Here is a 22,871-nt window from a genome sequence, read left to right on the forward strand (position 1 = left end):
TGACAACATAGGAGGGTGCAATTTAATTTGCGTTGAAATAAATATTAGGCATACAGAGCGTCGTGAATGAAAGAGGGTCACAATAAATTACGAGCGGAGACATTTTGCACAATCATTCCAGAAAGCCCTTGGTATTTCCAATTTCAGACCATCGAATTTATCATTTTTGCTGATTTAAGCAGAACTCCAAATAAATATGGATCTCAGCGCTTACTTTCACAGGTACTGGCATGGATAATTTACGGTTGTGATCCAATTTGTAAATCAGCAGGGGCCACTAAATTGCAGCATAAAAAAGAAAGAGCGAATGAGGTCCTTTTTCCTTTGTGTCAGCAGGCTGCGATGATTATGTTTATTAGATTTCCTTGAAAGGGTTTCACATTTTCTCAAATATGCAGGAGAACTATTTCCCCTCTGAGGCCGGCATTAGCATTTTGTGCCTCAGTCCTCGAAGACAGGGAAAGTGATGAATTTTTCAATTGGTTTTTTGAAATGTATGCTCAGCCCCTGCCAGCCAGGGTACAGCAGCAATCTGCCACCTAAAAATGGCGCCGTTACCAAGGAAGGAGCAGGTCTTCTGCATGGAAATATACGGAATGTACTATGTGAACTTGATTCAGCCAAGGGCTGTGCGCGTCTGTTCTTAGGTGGGCCCAATCTGACATATGGGGCTGGGCAGGAAGCTAAAATCCTTCTAAAACAACTGCTTGAACTGGATTCAATACCAGTGCAGCCCCTTTCCCTGCCCAATAGCTGACAAAGGACTTTTTTAGCACCCATCTGTTTCCTGCATCAGCTAAGGCCCCACATGCACAGGCCTAGATGATGCTCTGCACATGTTCCCTTGGATCTGGTCCATAGTATAAACAGGGTCACCCATTTTGCACTGCTGGCAGGTCAGACCCCCATAACCAATACCAGAGTTATGAAAAACAGCCAACATGTTCGAGTTACTTGAGAAATTATGCAATTTGCATATGTTTCAGAGGACCTCACATGCGTCTTTTGGGATGCAAATTTCTAGTTTTAGCAGAGAGTACACACAGCTCTGGGCACAGGTAAGAAGGAAGGTTTTTCATTCTCCAGTTCAAAGGCCTTTGGCTAAGATTCAATTCCCACAAAACAGCTTCTAGGAGCCATGGGGAGGGGCTGTAGAAGATTTACCTCTACCCCTCAACTGCTGCCCCCCTGCTGCTCAGTACACTGCTTTGAAACTGGACTTTTAAAAGCTGTTTGTAATAGACCTGAAAGACCCTTGGCTGGAACCTAAACAGATCTTTGCACCCCAACTTCTATATAGAAGGCTATAAAATATAGAACACTAATGGAATTGAGTTAGCTGTAAATCCCGACGTTTAAAATCATATTCAGGAACCAGTTGTCTTGATTAAGAAATAGTTCTGGTAGGGGTGTAATCCTGAGAGCTCTGAAAAACAGTCTTCCAAGAGATCCAAAGATCGATGATAGATAGATAGATGATAGATAGATAGATAGATAGATAGATGATAGATAGATATGGCATACAAACACTGACTTTGCAAGCGTGATCACTGAGCATTGTGGGTGAGGACTGGATGCAGCAGCCCATCGGCAAAGCTATGTTTATTGAGATTCATAAGAATGCAGATGTACATTCCTGAGTGACCAGTTATGTGTGTTTTGTTGCCTGCAGTTGCAGCTGGATTGGGGTGAGGACTCTGTTGTGTTTCTTTTTCTCTAATGGAATTATACTCCAAGCCTCGGGATTCAACATACAACTACAAATAACGTAAAAATAGGTTCAGACATTTCATTCCAGGCTACCACCGCAACAGTCACTTTATTGCTGTAGAAATTTTTATAAAATCCTCAAAGCAAGAGAGCCTAGATGAAAAAACGCATGAAGCATTCCTGCACACTAGTGTGCGCCTTCCCTATAAGTAGATGTTTATGAGCCAAAAAGCTAAAAGGAGTGCAATCAACCAGCCATACCAGCCATTTTTAAAGCTGCATTTGTCCATACCCGGAGGTTTAGCAAGCAATGCACAGGGTGGGCTATCGACAAGCTAATGAATGAGTTCAATCTAAATGACATTCACATTTAATAATAATAAAAAAGGTAGTTACAAGGAAACATAGTTTTAAGAACAGCGGCAACGTTCCAAATTATTTAAATGTATCATTCGGTTCATGCAGTTGTTAAGACACTAAATCATGAAGTGGCTTAGAAGAATCAATGAGTAAGTATAGTGCCTGGCCAAATTCCTCAATTCTAAAATGCAGGCACTCAATGGGAAAAAAATAATTTAATCTTCATAAATAGCAACAAGCTGAGAGCGCAGTGCCTTCCATTTAAGGAGAAGATGCACACACACAAACACACAAGTTTACCTATCTCCCCAGTTCCCCATCAAATATCATAGAAGACTATGGATGTAACATACATAATTCCTGGCCCTTTTTAGGATGCCTAGATCTTACTATCCCTGGTTCAAGGAGGGCTGAACACATTTGAGAGTAAGCCCGGAGCACTTAGTGGGGATTTATTTCAAGGAAATACCCAGAGTGGGTTGCGCGTTTAGGACATGTTTTCGCTAAACCATCAGCTATCATTATGCAAAACCTCTCCCGAGTATTTCTCAGGAACAGGTTGTATTCTGAGTGGTCCAAGTAACATTACGTGATTTGGACCAAGTATACACAAACAGCTTGCCTGGGAAATATCACACAACTGAATACTCCTGCATAGTTAGGAACTGGGAGAGTGGGGGCAGGAGAGCAATGAAAAGCAGCAATCTGCCTACACCAACCCCCAACCTCAAGTCCAGGAAGAATTTTAATAAACACCAAGGTGTTTGGTTAGACACAGATGCCTAAATTGATTGCCCTCCATGCCCCAAACCCCAACTTTTTCTGCCTCCCCAAAACACACCCACACTCATTTTTTTTTCTGGGAGGTGACATAAAAAATGAAAACAAACAAACAAAAAGTAGTCACTGGAGTGATCAGAAAGGCTTAAATTTCTCTGCCCAGACTCTTGGTGGATATGAAAATAACCTTTCCCCAGTTACCATTTCAGAAGCAGAGAGGGGCTAACAGCCCTTTTCTCAGCAGATCTGCAAGGATCAACTGAAAAGGGATGGGCTATGTACCTGTGCATTATGAGTATGTACAGCCGCAGGTGGGTTGACTACAGAAAAACTTTTTAAAAGTTGGTCAGCTCTGCTTCAAGAAGAAGAAGGCAAGTTATGCACATGTGAAGCAACTCAGTTTAAAATGCTCTTCAGTCCTCAGGACATTCAATAACCGGCTTATCATGGGAATCAAAACTATTAGGTTGCTGAATCTGTTAAGTGAACCAGTTTGTGCAGTTTTTTTCCTTCTTGGTATGTTGAAATAGCAAATGACCAGACTTCCAATTACCTCTGCTTTGTAAGACAACAGCCCCACTTCTACTGAAATAAGGCTACAATTCCTGGAAGAGTGCTTCTTCTCTAGGGAAGAAGTACTGCAATATTATTTTATTCCTGTGATGGGAAACCTGTGACCCTCCAGGTCTTAGACTAGCAATCCCATCATCCCTGACCCCTGGCCATTCTGGAGAGCATGTGAGCTGGAGAGCAACGTCATCTGGAGGGCCAGAGTTTCCACACCTCTGCTTTACAAAATAGTTCCTCTAGTTTGTCCAGGATGGGCAGGATGCTTCCCTGTGCAGGTGCAGCACCCACAGAGACAGAAGTCCTATGAGGTCGCAACAGAGCTGTGTTCCCACAATCACATCCTCCCCGTTTCCTGACCATGTGTACAGGAGAAAGGGATGGGGCAGGAGACACATGCCCACGCCACATTATGGTCCGACACATCTGCAGTTGTGCCCATGCATATAAACTGAAGGTGGAGGAAGAGAGAAGGATCCATGCTCATAACTTGGAAGGCAGGCCTATGTCATAATGTAATTTACAGCTACTGCCATGTTTAGCATTGCACCGTGAGTATTGCAATGGTGTTTGGAACTAGCCTAACTGCATGAACTTTAAAAATTACCTCAAAAGGGCAACACTTCCAATGTATATTGAAAATTAATGTAACATCCATCTTTATTATTCAGACTTTTCAAAGACTGGCATTTTAAGAAGCCTGCTTTTTGGAAGACAGGGGAAAAAATAGGGCAGTCAGATGATCTAGAGAAATATTTACTTTACAAAGAAATAAAGTGCTTAGGGAAGGGTGCAGAGCTTTCCATTTCAAAAGCATTAAATAAATCAGAACAATGAAATTTGATGCTTCGTTCTACTGTTCACATTTGAAGTAGGTGCCAATTGATTTGTATTGACCACAATGATTTACTCAATTGACTAAGCCTGTCTCATTTACTGAATGGAAGGAATACTGACTCAAATGTACCGCATGGGTAGAGATTTCAATAGGTACCCCTAAGAGGCTACTAGTTATGTTGCAGCCACAGCTTGTAGCTTGTTAGACACAATCCAGCAAGTATTGCCTGGACATTATTATTTTTTTGAATAAGTATTTTCATTCAGTATCGAAGAGGACATACATGACAGCACAAAAGCCATATTGTACAATGCGGGGTTGTCGCCACTGTTTTGCATTGGAAAGTATTCTGTCTAAGATGGCAAGCGTTCATCTTCCACAAAGCACGGAAACATCTTGAAAAACAAGACTTTTTAAACATATAGGATACAATTCACAGAACAGGCTCTTGGAAGAAAACATGTTTCCATACAACCTTGACTGAGATCCAGAATTTATAAATCACCAGCAGAAATACCAGCTGCTTAGAAAGTTCATCAGACAAACATACGCATGTTTCCAGTGTTGACTATGCAACTGTTGGTGCCAGTCTGCTTATAAAAGAAATGCTGCTGACACAGAGCCTTCGTACAAATGCCGGGCACGACGGTTTCATGATGACATGCTCAACAACAATCCGAAGTTCCGTGAAGAGGGTTCTGAAAATAGCAGACACTTTTAACAGAAATATTTTTGCAACAGTAGCTCCTACATCTCACTCAAAGCTAAACCATCAAAATCAATAATAACGAGGAGGAGGAGGAGGAGGAGGAGGAGGAGGAGGAGGAGGAGGAGGAGGAGGAGGAGGATAATAATAATAATAATAATAATAATAAAAAAAAAACAACAACAACAACAACTTATACCCTACCCATCTGGCTGGGTTTCCCCAGCCACTCTGGGCGGTTTCCAAGAAGAGATTAAAAATACATTAAAACATCAAGCATTAAAAAATTCCCCAAACAGAGCTGCCTTCATTACCATAGCCATATTACCATAGCCAGAGAGATTCTGAGGTTTGCAGAAGTACAAAAACATTTAAACACACAACATTACGGGACGAAACCATTCCCATACCAGAGAGGGCATTGTGTAATTTGATTACCAATGTTTCTAAAATTAAGACAACTAACAGGCAACAGAGGACATCCCTGTTTTGATCTATGACTAAACATTGGGTGGGGGGGAGCAATATGAATTATTTATTCTAATTGTGGCCTGCAATATCTCTCTCTCTCTCTCTCTCTCTCTATATATATATATATATATAAATAAAAAATATGCCTTTGAAAGGTTTTACAAATTTTTGGCCAAAATCACATTTCTTAACTATTTCCATTAGATAATTTGGTTCTAGGCAATCAAATAGTTTAAAAATATCAAGTGAGAGGCTTGTTAAAGGTTATGATTTTTTCTAATGAAATAAAAATGTTCAATAATTTCCTTATTGGATCAGTAACTCTGCACCCTGGAACAAACCCAGATTGGTCTGTCTGTATACATCTGCCAATAAATGTTTTTAATCTATTGACCAGATTGGCCGTAAAGATTTTATAATCTAGATTTAATAAAGAGATTGCTTGGTATGATATTGGTGGAGTCCTTGTGAGGTTTGAGAATAACTATGATTCTTGAATGCTTCCAGGTTGCAGGAAGTAGGTTACCGGCTAAAATATCATTGTATGGCCTGGCCATTTGTGGAAGTGTTTGTTCCTTAAATGTTTTGTAAAAGGATGCTGGGAATCCATCAGAGCCAGGTGATTTTCCCATCTTCATGTTTTTAATTACTTCCTTTAACTCCTCTTCTTGGTCCATGATATGGCAACACCAAGGAGCCAACTGTTTAAGCACTGTATTTACAGATGACGACAACAACAACTTTAAATCGTAATTGGTTTCTTACCGGCAATATGGATTTCGGCGGGAGGAATAACGGAGTGTAAGAAATCTGTAGTAAATAAATGGCTGCAGCAAGCTTCCCTGCCCACTGAAAAGAACAGAAGAAAAAAGGTGGGGTGGTGGAGGGGTAGATTTATTTAAAAGGATACAGTGTAGGATTTGCAATAAGACACCACCTTATGTTTTTCTTCACGCATAGTAACTGCTTTGACCTGCAAAAGACCCTTACAACCAAATAAGTGTTTTCTTTTTTTTTTTTTTTTTTAAATATTTTTATTTTTCCATATAAACACAATACAACAAACATAAACATACAAAAACAAAAACAAAACAAAAAACATGTATCATTTCATATCCTAATTTCATATCCTATCTTCCCCGACTTCCTCGTGCTTCCCCTTTCTGTATTCCAAATTCTTATCGATTGTTCAGCAAATCTTCCCTTGTTTTAATTTAAATTTAGACTATTCTTCCTTATTTTCCTTGTCTTAACCATTGCTAATAGTAACCATTTACTTTCCAGTCCAACATCATTCTAACTTTCATTAACTTTATGATATTTCTTTAAATAGTCCTTGAATTTTTTCCATTCTTCTTGCGCTGCTTCTCTTCCCTGGTTTCGGATTCTGCTCGTCATTTCTGCCAAGCCCATATAGTCTATCACCTTCATCTGCCATTCTTCCAGTGTGGGTAGTTCTTGCGTCTTCCAGTACTTCGCAATGAGTATTCTAGCTGCTGTTGTAGCATACATAAAGAAAGTTATATCCGTCTTTAACACCCCTTGGCCGACAATACCCAAGAGAAAGGCCTCTGGTTTCTTGGAGAAAGTATATTCAAATACCTTTTTAAGTTCATTGTAGATCATTTCCCAGAATGCCTTAATCTTCGGGCAGGTCCACCAAAGATGAAAAAATGTACCTTCAGTTTCTTTACATTTCCAACATTTATTGTCAGGCACATGGTAAATCTTTGCAAGCTTGACTGGGGTTATGTACCACCTATATATCATTTTCATAATATTTTCTCTTAAGGCGTTACATGCCGTAAATTTTATCCCGGTGGTCCACAACTTTTCCCAATCAGCAAACAAAATATTATGACCAATGTCCTGAGCCCATTTAATCATGACCGATTTAACCGTTTCATCTTGTGTATTCCATTTCAGCAGCAAATTGTACATTTTGGACAAATTCTTAGTACTGGGTTCTAACAGTTCTGTCTCCAATTTTGATTTTTCCACCTGGAAGCCAATTTTACTGTCCAGTTTAAACGCTTCATTAATTTGATGGTAGTGGAACCAATCTCTCACCTTCCCTTTTAATTTCTCAAAACTCTGCAATCTCAATTTGTCCCCTTCCTTTTCCAAAATTTCCCAGTATCTTGGCCACTTGGACTCCATATTTAACTTTTTAACTGCCTTAGCTTCCATTGGCGACAGCCACCTTGGAGTTTTATTTTCCAGCAAGTCTTTATATCTGTCCCAGACATTTAGTAGTGCTTTTCTGACAATATGATTTTTAAAACTTTTATGTGCTTTAACCTTGTCGTACCACAAATATGCATGCCACCCAAAAATGTTATTAAAACCTTCCAAATCCAAAATGTCTGTGTTTTCAAGAAGTAGCCATTCTTTCAGCCAGCAGAAAGCTGCCGCTTCATAGTAAAGTTTAAAGTCTGGCAGGGCAAACCCCCCTCTTTCCTTTGAATCCGTTAGTATCTTAAATTTAATTCTGGGCTTTTTGCCCTGCCAGACAAATTTAGATATGTCTTTTTGCCACCTCTTGAAACAATCCATTTTATCAATTATTTGCAATGCTTGGAACAAAAACAACATTCTTGGCAATACATTCATCTTTATAGCTGCAATACGGCCTAACAAGGAAAGCTTCAAATTGGACCAAATCTCCAAATCTTTTTTCACTTCTCTCCAAGTTTTTTCATAATTATCTTTAAACAAATTCACATTTTTAGCTGTCATATTTATACCCAAATATTTCACTTTTTTAACCACAGTCAACCCTGTCTCATTCTGGAACCTTTCCTTTTCTATCTGTGTCAAATTTTTCTCCAAAACCTTTGTCTTAGACTTATTCAATTTAAATCCTGCCATTTGACCAAACTCTTGGATTATTTCCAAAACTCTTTTCGTGCTAGCTTCTGGCTCTTGCAATGTAAGTACTAAGTCATCTGCAAATGCTCTCAGTTTATATTGTTTAGCTCCGACCTGAATCCCTTTAACCAACTGGTCCCTCCTAATCGTATTAAGCAAAACCTCCAGAACCGATATAAAAAGTAATGGGGAGATAGGGCACCCCTGACGTGTCCCTTTTTCAATCTTGAACTCTTCTGTAACCACATTATTTACAATTAGTTTGGCTTTCTGTTCAGAGTATATTGCACCTATACCATTTTCAAACCCTTGGCCTACCCCCATCCCCCGGAGGTTCTTCAACATAAAACTCCAAGAAATGTTGTCAAAGGCTTTCTCGGCATCCACAAATATCAAAACAGCTTTAGTGTTTATGTTCACTTCCAGCTTTTCCAAAATGTCAATTATATTCCTTACATTGTTCGACAAGTGCCTTTTTGGGAGAAAGCCCGCTTGGTCCCCGTGAATCTCCTCCATCAAAACTCTCTTCAGTCTTTTTGCCAAAATATCAGCAAAGATTTTGTAATCCACATTCAATAACGAGATGGGTCGGTAGTTTTTAAGTTGGGTCTTTTCAGTCTCTGTCTTTGGTATAAGTGTAATGTAGGCCTCTCTCCACGTATCGGGTGCCCTTTTCCCTTCCATAATCTCATTGCAGACTTCCTTCAAAGGTTGTATCAACCCTTCCTTCAAAACTTTGTAGTATTTGGAAGTCAGTCCATCCGGTCCAGGGGATTTGCCCAGCGTCATGCCTTGAATGGCATCTTCTATTTCTTGTGCTGATATCTCCTGGTTCAATATTATCTTACTTTCATGCGAAACCTTTTTCAGCCCATTTTCCTCGAGGAACTGTTGTATGTCCATTTCTTTTTGCGGCCCTTGTGTGTAAAGTTGTCTAAAGTAGTTCTGAAAACAATTCCTAATTTCCGCTGGGTTGCTTATGTTTTTTCCTTCCACTTCTATATTTGTTACCGTGTTGAGTTTTTGTCTCTTCTTTATTTGCCAAGCCAGTAACTTGCCACATTTATCAGCAGATTCAAAAGTCTTTTGTCTCATTTGTTTAATTCTCCACTCTAATTCTTGATTCATCAGTTCCATATATTGTATTTGATGAAATTTGATTTCTCTTAGAATCTCTTGGGATTTTGGCTTCGATCTTAATTGTTTTTCCCCTTCTTTTATCTTTTCCAAAATTCTCTCCTTTTTCTCATTTTGCTTTCTCTTCTTTAAAGTATTTTGCTGAATCAAAAACCCTCTCATCACGGCTTTGCTTGCGTCCCATACTATTCTTTTTTCTACTTCAGACCTTAAGTTGATTTCAAAATAGTCTTTCAAGGTTTTTTGGGCCTTCTTACAGATCTCCTCGTCTCTAAATAAGGTGTCATTCATTCTCCATCTGAAGGAACCAGTTGTTGTTTGCCTCATCACCATCTTTACAGCATTATGGTCGGAGAAAGTTTTTGGGCAGATTTCTACTTTTTTTATATTCGGAGCCATACTGCTAGTCACCCAGATTTGGTCAATCCTTGTCCATGTCATTTTGGCTTCAGAAAAGAAGGTTCCCTCTCTTTCTAATGGGTGTTTTGTTCTCCAAATATCAATCAAGTCCATATTGTCAGTCATTTCAAAAAAAGTCTTTGGTAGTCTTCCATCTTTTGTTATTACCTGTCTTTGTGCCTTGTCCATATTTGTTGAAACCACTCCATTCATATCTCCCATCAAAATTAAGTTGTAATCCATATGATCCATCAAAATTTCATGCAACTTCTTAAAAAATTCAGCTTTCCCTTCGTTTGGTGCATAGATTCCCACTATCAAATACTTCTCTCCTTGAGATTGAATTTCAATTGCCAAATATCTTCCTTGATCATCTTTAAAAATTTGTTTCGGTTGCAATTTTTCTTTTGCATAGATCACCACTCCTCTCTTTTTTACTCTGTCTGAAGATATAAATTCCTGTCCCAGTCTTTTATTTATTAATATTTTTCTGTGTGCTCTTGTCACGTGGGTCTCTTGTAGGCAAATCAAGTCCAATTGGTCTTTCTTTAAGGCATGAAATATATTTTTTCTCTTCCTGGGAATATTTAAGCCATTACAATTCCAGGTTAGAAGTTGCAGAGCCATGATGGGATTATTTACTCCTTCCTCCTACAGCTCCCTGTTTTTGTTCCTCGTCTGTCGGTGGTACCGTGTTCGTGTCCAGTGATGGATGCCCTTGTCCTGGAAATGTCTCTTTCTGTAGGTCTTCTTCGTGTTCTCCCAAGAACTTGTCTTTATCACTTACAGTCTTTATTCTTCTCTTCTTTCCCTTATATTTAAAAGACAAGCCTTGGGGAAATTCCCACCTGAATGGTATGTAGTTCTTCTTCAGCAGTGTCACCAGGTCTTTATAATGTCCTCTTGCGTCCAAGATACTCTTAGGGATGTCTTTAAAGATCTCAATAAAAAAGTCTTCAATTCGAAGGGCTGTTTGGTAGTGCAGGTTCAATATTTTATCTCGCTCCTCCTTTGATCTTAAGGTAATAAGACAATCTCTGGGTCGATTTCTCTTCTGTCTTATTCCCAATCTAAATGCACTTTCTATCTTAAAATCTTCTTTCTTCAGCTCCTGCTTCCAAAAGTCAGAAAATTCTTTTGTCAAATCATCCACCAAGTTCTCTCCTTCCTTTTCGGGCACAAGTCTGATCCTCAGGTTCCTCTCCTTGCGTTGCATATCCTGCATAGAGAGTGCCAATTCATATTCATCCAATTTCTTGTAAACTGGTGGAAATTTTTCCTCCGCAGCAGTTGCAATTTCCTTAGCTTCCTCGGCTATCTTTCGTGTTGTAGATGAATCTTCCAATAATTTCCCAATTGCTTCTGCATTTGAGTTCACTTTATTCCCTAGGTCAGTTATACTTTTAGTATTTAGGTCAATTTTCCCAGAGATTTCTTCAATTTTTTTATTTGTTTCAGCAACTTGTACTTTAGTTTCAGCAACTTGCAATTTAGTCTCCGCACCTTGCTTTTTTAGTTCCTCCAAAGAGTCATTTATCTTCTCCAATACCTTGGCAAATGATTCTTCTGTAGACATTGCTTTCGCTTTTGGCTTTGCAGCCACTATAGTTCCAGAGGCTCCTGTTACAGAAGCCCTTCTTTGCATGTAAGTGTCAATTTTGTATTGTCTGCCAGATCTCAAGGTTGTTTCTTGTAACTCCCCTTTCTCTTTACTTCCGGTCAGCGCCGGCGCTTAATGGCGGATCTCAACCGGAGCTCCGGGAGAGATCTGCTTCGTGGGTTCGGGTCCTGTCAGCTACGGCGAAGCGGGGACCCTTAAAAATCACAGGCGCGTTGCCTGTGAACTGGAGACTCGGCGGGCACCTTTGCGCCCCCCCGACGCTGCGAAATAGCCTTTTTAAAGGCTCCGGAGGAGCGGAGGGGTCTTGGAGCGGTGCTGAGAGTCGTCTTCACCCAGCCTGCGAAGCGAAGCCGCGTCGCCATTAGCGGAGAGCGCTGACTTCTTCCCGGGAAATTGGATTAAAAGAACAACTATCCGTGAGTAGGATTGACTGCTAAAATATAATTGGACACTAAAAGTAAAGAAATTGGGCACCGAGACGGACAAGCATTAAAAAGGAAGTCTGCTTTCCGTTCTGTAGCAAGATCAAAGCGAAAGGCACTCTAGCTGTAACTGCTTGAGAGGAAATTTGCGGGATTTAAGAAATCCACCACCAAAGCAAAGAACTCCCCCCCCCCCGAAGGCAGGAGGAGGGGGAAGAAGATTTTAAAAGTGTTTCCCTGCCAATTTAAAAGAATTGGATTAAGTATCGCTGCTCTTTAACCTGGGATCGGACTGCCGGAGAAAAGGAACCGGCTAAGGACTGTTGCCATAAGAGGCTAAAAAATATCTTAAATTGACTTTGGTTACTTCCAATTTGAAACACTGTTTCTGTGGCATTACAAAGTTACTTACAGGACACTATTGACTGGGATCCCCTTGAAAAAGGAAAGAAAAATTGAAAGGGACTATGAAACTTTTATTCCTTCTTTTTTGAAGAGTGTGGGATTACTTTGAGAAGTATAGAACTGACTCTACGCCCCCTAGAGGATCTACAAATTGTTTCAGCAACAAGTGGAGTTTAAAATTTGAGAACTTTGTTTGTGAGTTTCAAAGTCTGGGAATGACCTTGACTAAAAGACTTTGTTAAATAAGTGTTTTCACACAGTATTTGACATGCACACACTGTAACGAATGACAGCCGCAGATCATTAAATAAAATGTGTCAAGATGGCTGAAACATTAAAACCTTATAAAGGAACTAGTGTTGCCCCTCCTGCAATGAAATTATGTAACTTTATAGTGTATGTTTACTCAGAAGCAAGTCCACTGTGTTCATTAGACCTTTCTCTCGGACAAGCATGCACTGGAAGGAGCTGCCTTTTGGCAGAATTCTGTGCATATTTACTTAGAAATAAATTCCACCGATATTCAATGGGACCTGGAAGTTTGCAGTGGCTCCCCAGGGAAGTTTGCACCTTCATTATACACCTTTAGGTGCCTTTGGCTGATTGACATCCTATGCCCTTTTAAAATGTGTTTTTTTGGGGGGGTATTGCTTTTATTTTACTTTATTACTTTATGTATTTTGTGGTTTTATATTTTGATTTTGTTCTGTGAACGCCCCTGAGACCTCTGGGTATAGGGAGGTATATAAATTCAATAAATACCATATTTTTCGCTCTATAAGACGCACCCGACCATAAGACGCACCTAGTTTTAGAGGAGGGAAACAAGAAAAAAAATATTCTGCATCTGCGCAGCGCCTCTCCAGCAAAGCGAAGTCAGAACAGCAAGAGGGATCGCTGCTTTCGCTGTGCAATGATTCCTCTTGCTGTTCTGGCTTCTGGGATAGCTGCGCAGCCTGCATTCGCTCCATAAGATGCACACACATTTCCCCTTACTTTTTAGGAGGGGAAAAGTGTGTCTTATAGACCGAAAAATACGGTAAATAAGAAATTATAATAAATTACTGGTATATTCCATTCTTCCACCAGTGGTCTGCAAGGTAGCTTAGATACAAAGGATGGTATTTAAATAAATAACTGTGCAAGGGGAATGAGTTTCGCTTGCACAACAGGACTTCACCCCTCTCCTCCCCCTGTGCACACCCTGTTCCACCCCCAAATCTGCTCTAGAGGGTTGGGGGAACTCCAGAACAGAATTAGTGGGTGCACGGTGGGAGGAGAGGGGCAGAACATTCTGCTGAACAAAGAGAAATTATTTCACTGATAGAACATTTTCCTTAATACTACTTTGAATACAACCCTAAGTTAAAACACACTACTACAAAATAACGGGCACTTAAAATGCAATATTGTCTTTTTGGCATCTGAATCAGAGCTTTCTTCATGCACATGAAAGTAAAATTTCTCCAAAAGAACAAGAACAGACTATGCTGATCTTTGCCTTAAGGATCAAGAAACCATCCTTACATTAGTCAGCAAGCAAACCCTGTGCATCTTAAAAATAGGGTTCTTAGTGCAGCACAGCCACAGGGTCAGGAGATGGTGAGAAAATCACAACCCGACCTTAGTTTTCAGACTGCAAGGACAGTCCCTTATAGGGACATTGCAATGATAAACAAGAAACAGTCTGATTCTGTATTCCCAAGCAGTTATAGAACATCATCCAAATAAAAATAAAGGTTAGTGTTTTATCTCATACCTGAAAAGCATAAACACAGTAGCCGGCATCAAGAAGATCTCATTGCAAGCTATAAATTTCAGGATGTTTTGCTGATTAGCATTTAACTTGTCCAAGAGATTTCTTAGGAAAAGAAGACTATTTGAACCTCGTGCCTTGAAAGAAGGGAGTAAAAAAGCAGTGTCAGGAAACTTTGTGTTATGTATACAAAGTCAAACCTTGGGAATACTTTCAGCTATGCTATAATTATTTTATAAACCTTGAAAGGCAGTCTAAATATAATAAGCAGGAAAACTGAAGAATTTTGCAAACCTTGCTACAATGTTTATTATGCAGGAAACGGTCAACCTAATATTCAGTTTCAGTTCCCCACTGCCACCATTTAACCCAAACAACCCTGCGCAGGAGGTTAGATTGAATAATGATCAAGGTCACCCAGCGAGGATCACAGATGCATAGGGATTTGAACCCAAGTCTCCTCAGTCCTCACCAAACATTCTGGCTCTCCACGTGTATCCTTTTCTTTCCTACCTGCTAACCCTTTGATAGAAGCAGCAGCACTGGATGAGCTACAGCTGTCCCTTCAAACTGTGGCAGAAAATAGCCAGATCCCTGTTTTCAGTTTACCCCTTAAAAAATCCATGTCTCATCTGAATCCTGCCCTCCTTACAAAGAGCAGTGTGGCATGTAAGGGGCACAAGATCATACACTAACAACATACTTACATCAAGAACCTTCTTTGTGTAGGTGGCAGCGTGAAGCAAAGAAAACAACAGAACTGGGAAAATACTCACTGAAGTGAAAGTTAAGGAGAATTACAACCTCACGCATGTTATTTCACACTATAGTCTGAATATTCAAGCCAGTGGCGTAGCGTGGGTTGTCAGCACCCGGGGCAAGGCAAGTAATTTGCGCCCCCTAACCCGTGGATTTGCGCCCCCTAACCCGTGGATTTGCCCTAACCCCAGATGTTGCGCCCGGTGCGGCCGGCCCCCCCTGCACCCCCCACGCTACGCCACTGATTCAAGCACATTGTCCACTTGTGTCGGCATGCAAGCCTGCAATCTCTTGCTTTAAATTCAGATTCTTTTGTATGAGAAGAAGTTTGGACCTTAAGATTCAGGTGATTAAAGTTAGGTAGCTTTATTAAACACTTAGTAACACAGAATACAGTCCTAATCATGGAATGGAATTTGAAAATGATGGTTAGCGGTATGCGCTTGTAGAAGTATAGGCACCCAGCAGTTTGTGTGTACTTAACTTATGTAGGGCCAGAGTCGAAATCAGTAGATCAATGTTTTAGAGTGAAATCCTATACAGGTCTTCTCAGAAGCAGGTATAGGATTGCAACCTTATTAAATAAATTGACGGCGCTAAGAAATATGAGCTCACTTGTTTATTTTGATTCAGATACTTTACATCAATAGGTAATAAATAAGAGTTAATAAAGGTGGTGCTTCTGTCTAGGGTGAGACTAGAGGTGATGAGGCCTTAATTTGTGTGACTGCCCTATACATATATAAAGCAGGAATTGAGGTGGTAAACTCACTAACAACAAAAAGCACACATAAGGCAGGGGGTGGAGAGAGAGAGTTCAGCTCCCCTCTCCCCTGAGCTTTACCTCCTTGTAGTTTATTACTCCAGTCAGCAGTGGAGGAAGCGGCTCAGGTGCCTGGGGTGGCGCGCCCAGGGGAGAGGCAAGCCACCCATTGGGGTGGGGCGAGGGCAGGGCGCACCGTGGGGCCTCTGGAGTCTGCCTGCCTCCTCCCACTCAGCCGCCCTACAGCTGGGGGGGGGGAGGTAGCGGGTGGACCCTTTGGGCAGCGCGGAGCCTGTGTGCGCCCAAGCCACCGCGTCTCTCCCAGGATAGACATGTGGCTTGGGCGTGCTGCAGGCCCCATGATGAGTGCCGCCTGGCATTTTGTCACCCTCCTCAGTGGTGACACCCAGGGTAGCCCACACCCACTGTACCCCCCTCCCTCCGCCCCTGACTCCAGTCCAGTGGTTCTCTAACCTTTTTCTGTGGGCCACACTTTCAGAATAAAATTTTGCTCCCCCCACACCAACATTTTTATTTGTAAGAAGTACATTGGAAAACAATGTGGGGCTATCTTTGAAGGTGACCCGGAAACTACAACTAATCCAGAATGCGGCAGCTAGACTGGTGACTGGGGGTGGCCGCTGAGACCACATAACACCTGTCATGAAAGACCTACACTGGCTCCCAGTACGTTTCCAAGCAATTCAAAGTGTTGGTGCTTTCCTTTAAAACCCTAAATGGCCTTGGCCCAGTATACCTGAAGGAGCGTCTCCACCTCCATCGTTCAGCCCGGACACTGAGGTCCAGCACCGAGGGCCTGCTGGCGGTTCCCTTACTGCAAGAAGTGGAGTTACAGGGAACGAGGCAGAGGGCCTTCTCAGTAGTGGCACCCGCCCTGTGGAACGCCCTCCCACCAGATGTCAAAGAGAAAAATAACTACCAAACTTTTAGAAGACATCTGAAGGCAGCCCTGTTTAGGAAAGCTTTTAATGTTTAATAGGTATTTTAGTGTTTTGGTGGAAGCCGCCCAGAGTGGCTGGGGAAACCCAGCCAGATGGGTGGGATATAAATAATGAATTATTATTATTATTATTATTATTATTATTATTATTATTATTATTATAAGAAAGAACTCCTAGTGGTGCTTGATTTATAGCAAATAACACAACTACTTAATATTATGATCATGGGACATCCTGAAAGTATAAAACAATGCAGCTAGGCAAGAACATGAATCTGGCCCATCATCACCCTTTAGGCTTTGTGGCTGAGCAAAGGTACAAGCTGGAGTAATCCCTGATTTAAGTCTAGCACTCTACGACAGCAAAAGCCCAATCAAACTATTACAGAATTGGAAGTATTACAAGACTTGTAGAAAGGATACTTGTAACAGGGTAGGAATTGACAAAGATGAGGGAATACAAAAGGTAGTGGCAGCTGTCCTCCAGCAAGGCTTGAGCCAGGAACGCCCTGCTTAGCTGAAAATGTGGTAGCCTTTGGTGAAGTCGAAGGGCGCTGGTGAGAGCATTTGCCAGCAAGGCACGTTGATAAAAGCTAGCTGCTTCATGCAACCTTGAGAATTATCAAAGGAGAGGTTACCATACAAACCAAGTTGCGGCTTCAAGTCTTCCTCCCAAGAGAATTGCATCATCATTTCAGTCTCTGAAGCCTGCCCTGCTAAGCTCTGCCAAGATGTAACTGTTACTCAGTCTGAGAAACATTTCTGGCGCTTGGCACTGAACTCTACAGGTGTGCCAAGTTTGGGAGAGTGGGGGGAGGGGAGAATGTCATTTAAAAGTATTTTCAATGCAGTTATCTATTTGACGTTTCTTTGGAGAGAAAAATGGCAGATAAACAATAACGCAGTAACTGGAATCTAGTTAAATGACACTATCAAAACCTAAACAATAAATGACACTCACTTGAGCTGAAGGTGTATACTGTACAGATTACTGAACAGGTGTAAAGTTGGTTCTTAAACAGAACCAAATATCAAGCACTAATATTTGCAAAATATTGGTCAAAGTCTAACCAAAGTCAGTGATACAGGTTTCCTGGATGTTTTCCTATGCAAATTTAGGCTAATTTGCATTGGAAATCTTTCAGTCAGCATTTAAACATTTTCTGATGGCCTAGAGAGTGATCTAGTTTAGCATTCAGTAAGCAAAGCTACAAACTTTGAAATTGCTAAGCTTGCCCAATACTGTAGTTGACACGGGCATCCTTTTGTTGTCGCTAATGAACTTAACGAAAGTTAAAACTCCCACATAAAAATAAAGCACTGGAAAATCTTTTGCCCCATATCACTGACTGGTATTTCGCATCTATACACTACACTGATTTCCAATGGACAGCTAAGAATATAGATTGATATCTCATATTAAAATGGATGGGAAGTAACAAAAGCTTAACCTTAGCTGGATTAGAACAACTGTATATGCATATAAAATGCGATACAGAGCTTTTAAGCATAATGTATGTTTTCTGTTTCATTCTGTCGCTAAAAAAAGCAGTGTCCTTTCTAAGGATATCAGGGGCACTACTGCTTTAAAGAACATTATTATACATACCCTAAAAGAGGCAGGACAAATAAAGCCGAACAGTAAACTGTGAATATACGAGAAAGCCACATTGCTGTATCCAACTTATTAGTAATCAGAAATTGCTGTAAAGAAAGGAAAAGTAGTTAGTAAACAAATATATATTTATTGTTTTTATTTATTAAATTTCTATCACATCCACCCTCCCAAAGCAGCCCACTGTTTTACCCACTGTCAAAGAACAAATGCCCACCAAACTGACCAGATCCAGAACCAACATAGATAACAGACAATAGGAAGAACGCAAAACTTTGGCTTTTTCATAAACGCAAGTGCAAATAACAGATAAAAAAGCAATCTCCACACAGTCGCTCTTAAATTTGGAAGACATAATTATGAGACTTCTAAAGACCTATGTTTCGTGATTGCATTTTTGTAACTGTAAATTTTAAAAACTGTTTTTAATGTCACAGCTTAAACTGTTGTAACCCACCCGGGGATCATAGGGTGAAGGTCAGGCAATAAATTAAAATAATAATTAAGAGGGTTTACTCTGAATATCTGCTCTTTGAGAACCATGAGGATAACTCAGCTGCTCTCTGCTAGCACCCATGGCAGAGTGTGGCTAGGAAGCAGTTCTGGTGAACTTCACCACCTTCTGGAATGGAACAGGACATCCCAAAACCAATCCCTACTCAGTCTAGGCTCAGTATAGCCCTCCATTGCTCACAGAATGAAGATATCCACTTTGCCTCATGGCTAGGACAGGTGGTGACTAACTGAACTAGCAATCCCTCCCAACTCTGAGCAGTTAGGGCAACAGCAGTGGCTGCAGTCACCTATATGAACTCTCAGGGCATTTTTAGTAGTGCAGGCAGTTACCATAGAAAATGCCCTGGGAGTATTCTCTGTAGAAAATGAAGTCACCACCATACTGTGGGAAAGTCATTAAAAAAGAAAAAAAAACAAAGAAAGTTTCTTCTGTTAAACTGCTAGCAGATAAAACTTTTGGGCTGTGTGTTTATGGAAGATAAGGAAGCTATCAGAACTCAGTGTTTCGTGTTTTCCCCAGAAGTCCACCTAGCATCAGGTATGACTCCTATCTAAAGGTCCAATTCAAAAATTTCCTACAAGAGGATAGAAGTAGCTATGACACAGCCTGCTAATAGTTTCACCAATGCAATACAGTGGTACCTTGGGTTACATACGCTTCAGGTTACAGCCTCCGCTAACCCAGAAATAGTACCTCGGGTTAAGAAGTTTGCTTCAGGTTGAGAACAGAAATCGTGCTCCAGCGGCACGGCAGAGAGGGAGGCCCCATTAGCTAAAGTGGTGCTTCGGGTTAAGAAGTTTCAGGTTACCACTGTACTGCAAAGTGTACTACAACCACATTCTATCAAGGCAAAGCACCTGTTGAAGGGCCACATGTTGTGCAAACCTCTCAAGCCAAATGCAGCCCCATCAGCCAGAAACAGCAGCTCATAAAAAGCTTTTGTTGTTGGTTTCTGCTCAGGATTGCAAAAACAAATAGGCTGTCAAGTATTTTGTGGGTCCAAATACACAGCTGGTGGTCTGCATCTGGCTTAATGGATCACAAGTTAAGCAGGCCCAGCATGAACTACCACCGGTAGCATGAAACTGCTTGTGCATTTCACCATGACTAATATGGTGTTGCAAGTTGTTATGTGTATGTGGAAATATTAGCTAGCCTGAACATTTTGCCAGTGGCCCTGCCTGCCTATAAACTAAATGGGGAAAGGTAAATCTGGTTTCCAGGGAGGCAGTCACACCCATCCTACATAGACAAGAAATGAATCAAATTGGCCAGAACTTGACTGTTCCCAGTTCCCTGCCCTTTTCCAAAATATGCTTTTGGTTTGTTGGTTTGCAAATTTCCAAATGCATTCACATTCAGCCCATAAAAGAATTTACTACATGGTTTTGGCATCCTATTGCCACTTCATTCCAACCTTTACACTTTTTTTCTTTTAGATCCAATGTGTGTATACACTTGACAATTGGGGAAACAGCTGATGAACTGGGCTCTAACCCACAATAGCTTGTGCTGTAGGTAACATTTTTTAGTCTCTTTACCAGTCAGTGTGGAAAGGGAGGGGAATCATTTTGGCCCAGTGAGTCAGATTTTTACCTCCTCATACACTGCAGACCACTTTTGACAGTGTGGTGGGCCACCCAGTTGTCAAAGTTTGCCCACGGGCATGGAGGGAGATAGTGACCCAGCAGGATTTAACTCCCTGTGTGTCAGCTGATGCTCAAGCTTGTTTTCTGCACCAAAAGCAAGCAGGATTAAACTGATGCACAGGGAGTTTATTCATGATTTCTAAAAGGATCCAACCACATTTCTACTTGCCCCACAGGTAAAGAACTCCTGGACGATTAAGTCCAGTCAAAAGCAACTATGGGGTTGTGGTGCTCATCTCACTTCAGGCCTAGGGAGCCGGCGTTTGTCCATAAACAGCTTTTCATGTTATGTGGCCAACATGACTTCTGGTACAATGGAACACTATGATGGAAACCAGAGAGCACAGAAAGGCCATTTACCTTCCTGTCGCTGTGGTACCTATTTATCTACTAGCACTTGGATGTTTTCAAACTTGCTAGGTTGGCAGAAGCTGGGACAGAGCAACAGGAGCTCACCCCGTCGCACGGATTCGAACTGCTGACCTTCCGATCAACAAGCCCAAGAGGCTCAATGGTTTAGACCACATCGCGACTCCTTCCCATATACCCAACATCACATATGTTGCTAGGCATGAGACAGGTGCCTGTGGTTTGGGGGAAATGGCTTGGCAAGCCAAATTTGGCTCACAAGCCAGGGGCTCCCCATCCGTGGTATAGGCAATACAGAGCTAAAGAAACCAATGGTCTTAGCATCAAGCAACTTCCTAAATATCTATGTACTAGTGCAGTAACCTAAACATCTGTTGCATAGCCCAGGTTTCAGAAAACAGCCGGAACAACTTGGGACGCTTGACACCTAGTCGGCTCCTCCAGCCTGTTCCACAAACCTTTGCCAAAGGCAGCAGTGGAAAGGAAAAGGCCAAGCCTGGAAGCTTTAGATTAAAAAAGTTAAGAGGAACTGAAACTTCTGAAGGGCAATTAAGAGGCAAGAGAGGGCAACTTCTAATGGAGATGTGAAACAGGGGACACTGTCACGGTGACAAAACTGCCACTGCAGACATCCAAATTCCCTCCTCTACACAACTATCAGAGATTCAGAATAAACCCTCATTGGAGGTGGGCGGGGGGAGGCGTGCGGTTGTGTCAATCTGCTCCCACATGTGCCCATTGATACATGAACAGTTAAAGCGTTGGGACTATGACCTGGGAGGCCACAGTTTGAATCGCTGCTCAGCCGTGAAGCTCACTGGGTGACCTTGGGCCAGCCACCATCTCTCAGCCTAACCTGCCTTACAGGGTTGTTGTGAAGGATTAAAATATGGAGGACAACCATTTACACCACCTTAAGCCACTTGGAAGATAAAGGCGGCGTATAACTTAATCAATTAACACTGCCTCATTCGTAGCCCTGAAAACTGGGCTTGGGGGGGTGAGCTACGACACCCCCAATCTCAGAATTTGAGCAGATTTGCCCTGATACAAGAAGGGGGTACAATACTGGAGTCAACCCACAGATTTGAAACGACCTGAAATCAGAACTCTCCCCACAAAGAAAACCACATGGGAGCGCATTTATAGACTCACAGAAGGACAGAATTATTATTATTATTATTAATTGAATTTATATCCCGCCCTATACCAGGGGGTCTCAGGGCAGTTCACAGAGTTGGAAGGGACCCCTCCGCAGGGTCATCTAGTCCAACCCCCTGCGACATGCAGGAATCCTTTTCATAGCTGTCAACGTTTCCCTTTTTTTTAAGGGAAATTCCCTTATTCCGAATAGGATTCCTCGCAAGGAAAGGGAAAAGTTGACAGCTATGCCTTTTTGCCCGACGTGTGGAACTCGAACCCACGACCCTGAGGTTAACAGTCCCCGGCTCTACCGACTGAGCTACCCCCGGGGGCTGAAGAGGCGTGAGGCCGGTTTCGAATAAAATAAAAGAAAGCCCTCAGGCGGAGCGAAGCAGGGCCGCGAAGGCCGCGCTAGGCCGCCCCCGCCGGACTCAACTCACCACGGCTCCGCCGCCCGCGCCTCCCTGCATGGGCCCGTTCTGCGCCGTGTCCGCCATGGCCGCGCCGCCCACCGGCTCCGCTCGGGGCGCGAGGAAGAGGAGGAGGAGGAGGAAGGAAAGGAGAGGCTCGGCGACGAGAGGGTTAAGCGGAGAGCGGGGCCTGCTCGTGCCGCGCGCGAGGGCCGTATCTGGCAGGCCGGAAGCGGGGAAGGAAGAGGCGGCGGTTGCCGGCGGAGGCGGCAGCAGGTGCGCGGAAGGAGGCGAGCGAACGAGGGACACTCCTCAAGGCAGCCCCGCCGCTGAGCAGCCCGCGTCGCGCAGGCGCAGAGGGGCGGCTTCCGGGTCGCTCGGGTAGGGGGGGCGGTCATCCGGTGGAGCATGCTGGGTAATGTAGTCTTCGAGGCGCAGCCGCCTGATTTCGGGAGAAGGTCGCTTTGGTGTTTAATTTTGGAACCGGGAAGGATGCTTTTCATGCATTTATTTTCCCCTCTCAAAATATATATATATATATATATATATATATATGTGTGTGTGTGTGTGTGTGTGTGTGTGTGTGTGTGTGTGTATATGTATATGGGACGCGGGTGGCGCTGTGGGTAAAACCTCAGTGCC

At 42.2% G+C, this 22,871-nt stretch overlaps 1 protein-coding gene across 2 annotated transcripts; it reads right to left on the bottom strand.

The window, feature by feature from the left end:
* Nucleotides 1-22,606, bottom strand: TMEM33 (transmembrane protein 33). 2 transcript variants are annotated; one of them, XM_083630813.1, is made up of 7 exons: nucleotides 22,260-22,606; nucleotides 18,136-18,230; nucleotides 16,950-17,137; nucleotides 14,751-14,818; nucleotides 14,047-14,180; nucleotides 6,198-6,281; nucleotides 1-4,953 (listed from the first exon to the last, which is right to left on the bottom strand). In XM_083630813.1, the coding sequence occupies exons 1-7, from the start codon at nucleotides 22,314-22,316 to the stop codon at nucleotides 4,824-4,826; spliced, it is 756 nt and encodes a 251-aa protein (XP_083486939.1). In that variant the 5' UTR covers nucleotides 22,317-22,606; the 3' UTR covers nucleotides 1-4,823. The 2 variants fall into 2 exon arrangements, with proteins under 2 accessions (XP_083486939.1, XP_083486940.1); XM_083630814.1 differs by lacking the exon at nucleotides 22,260-22,606 and adding an exon at nucleotides 18,658-18,748.
* Nucleotides 22,607-22,871: the final 265 nt, after the last annotated feature.

This window comes from Podarcis filfolensis (genome assembly GCF_964270895.1).
Source record: "Podarcis filfolensis genome assembly, chromosome: 9".
NCBI classification, from domain to species: domain Eukaryota; kingdom Metazoa; phylum Chordata; class Lepidosauria; order Squamata; family Lacertidae; genus Podarcis; species Podarcis filfolensis.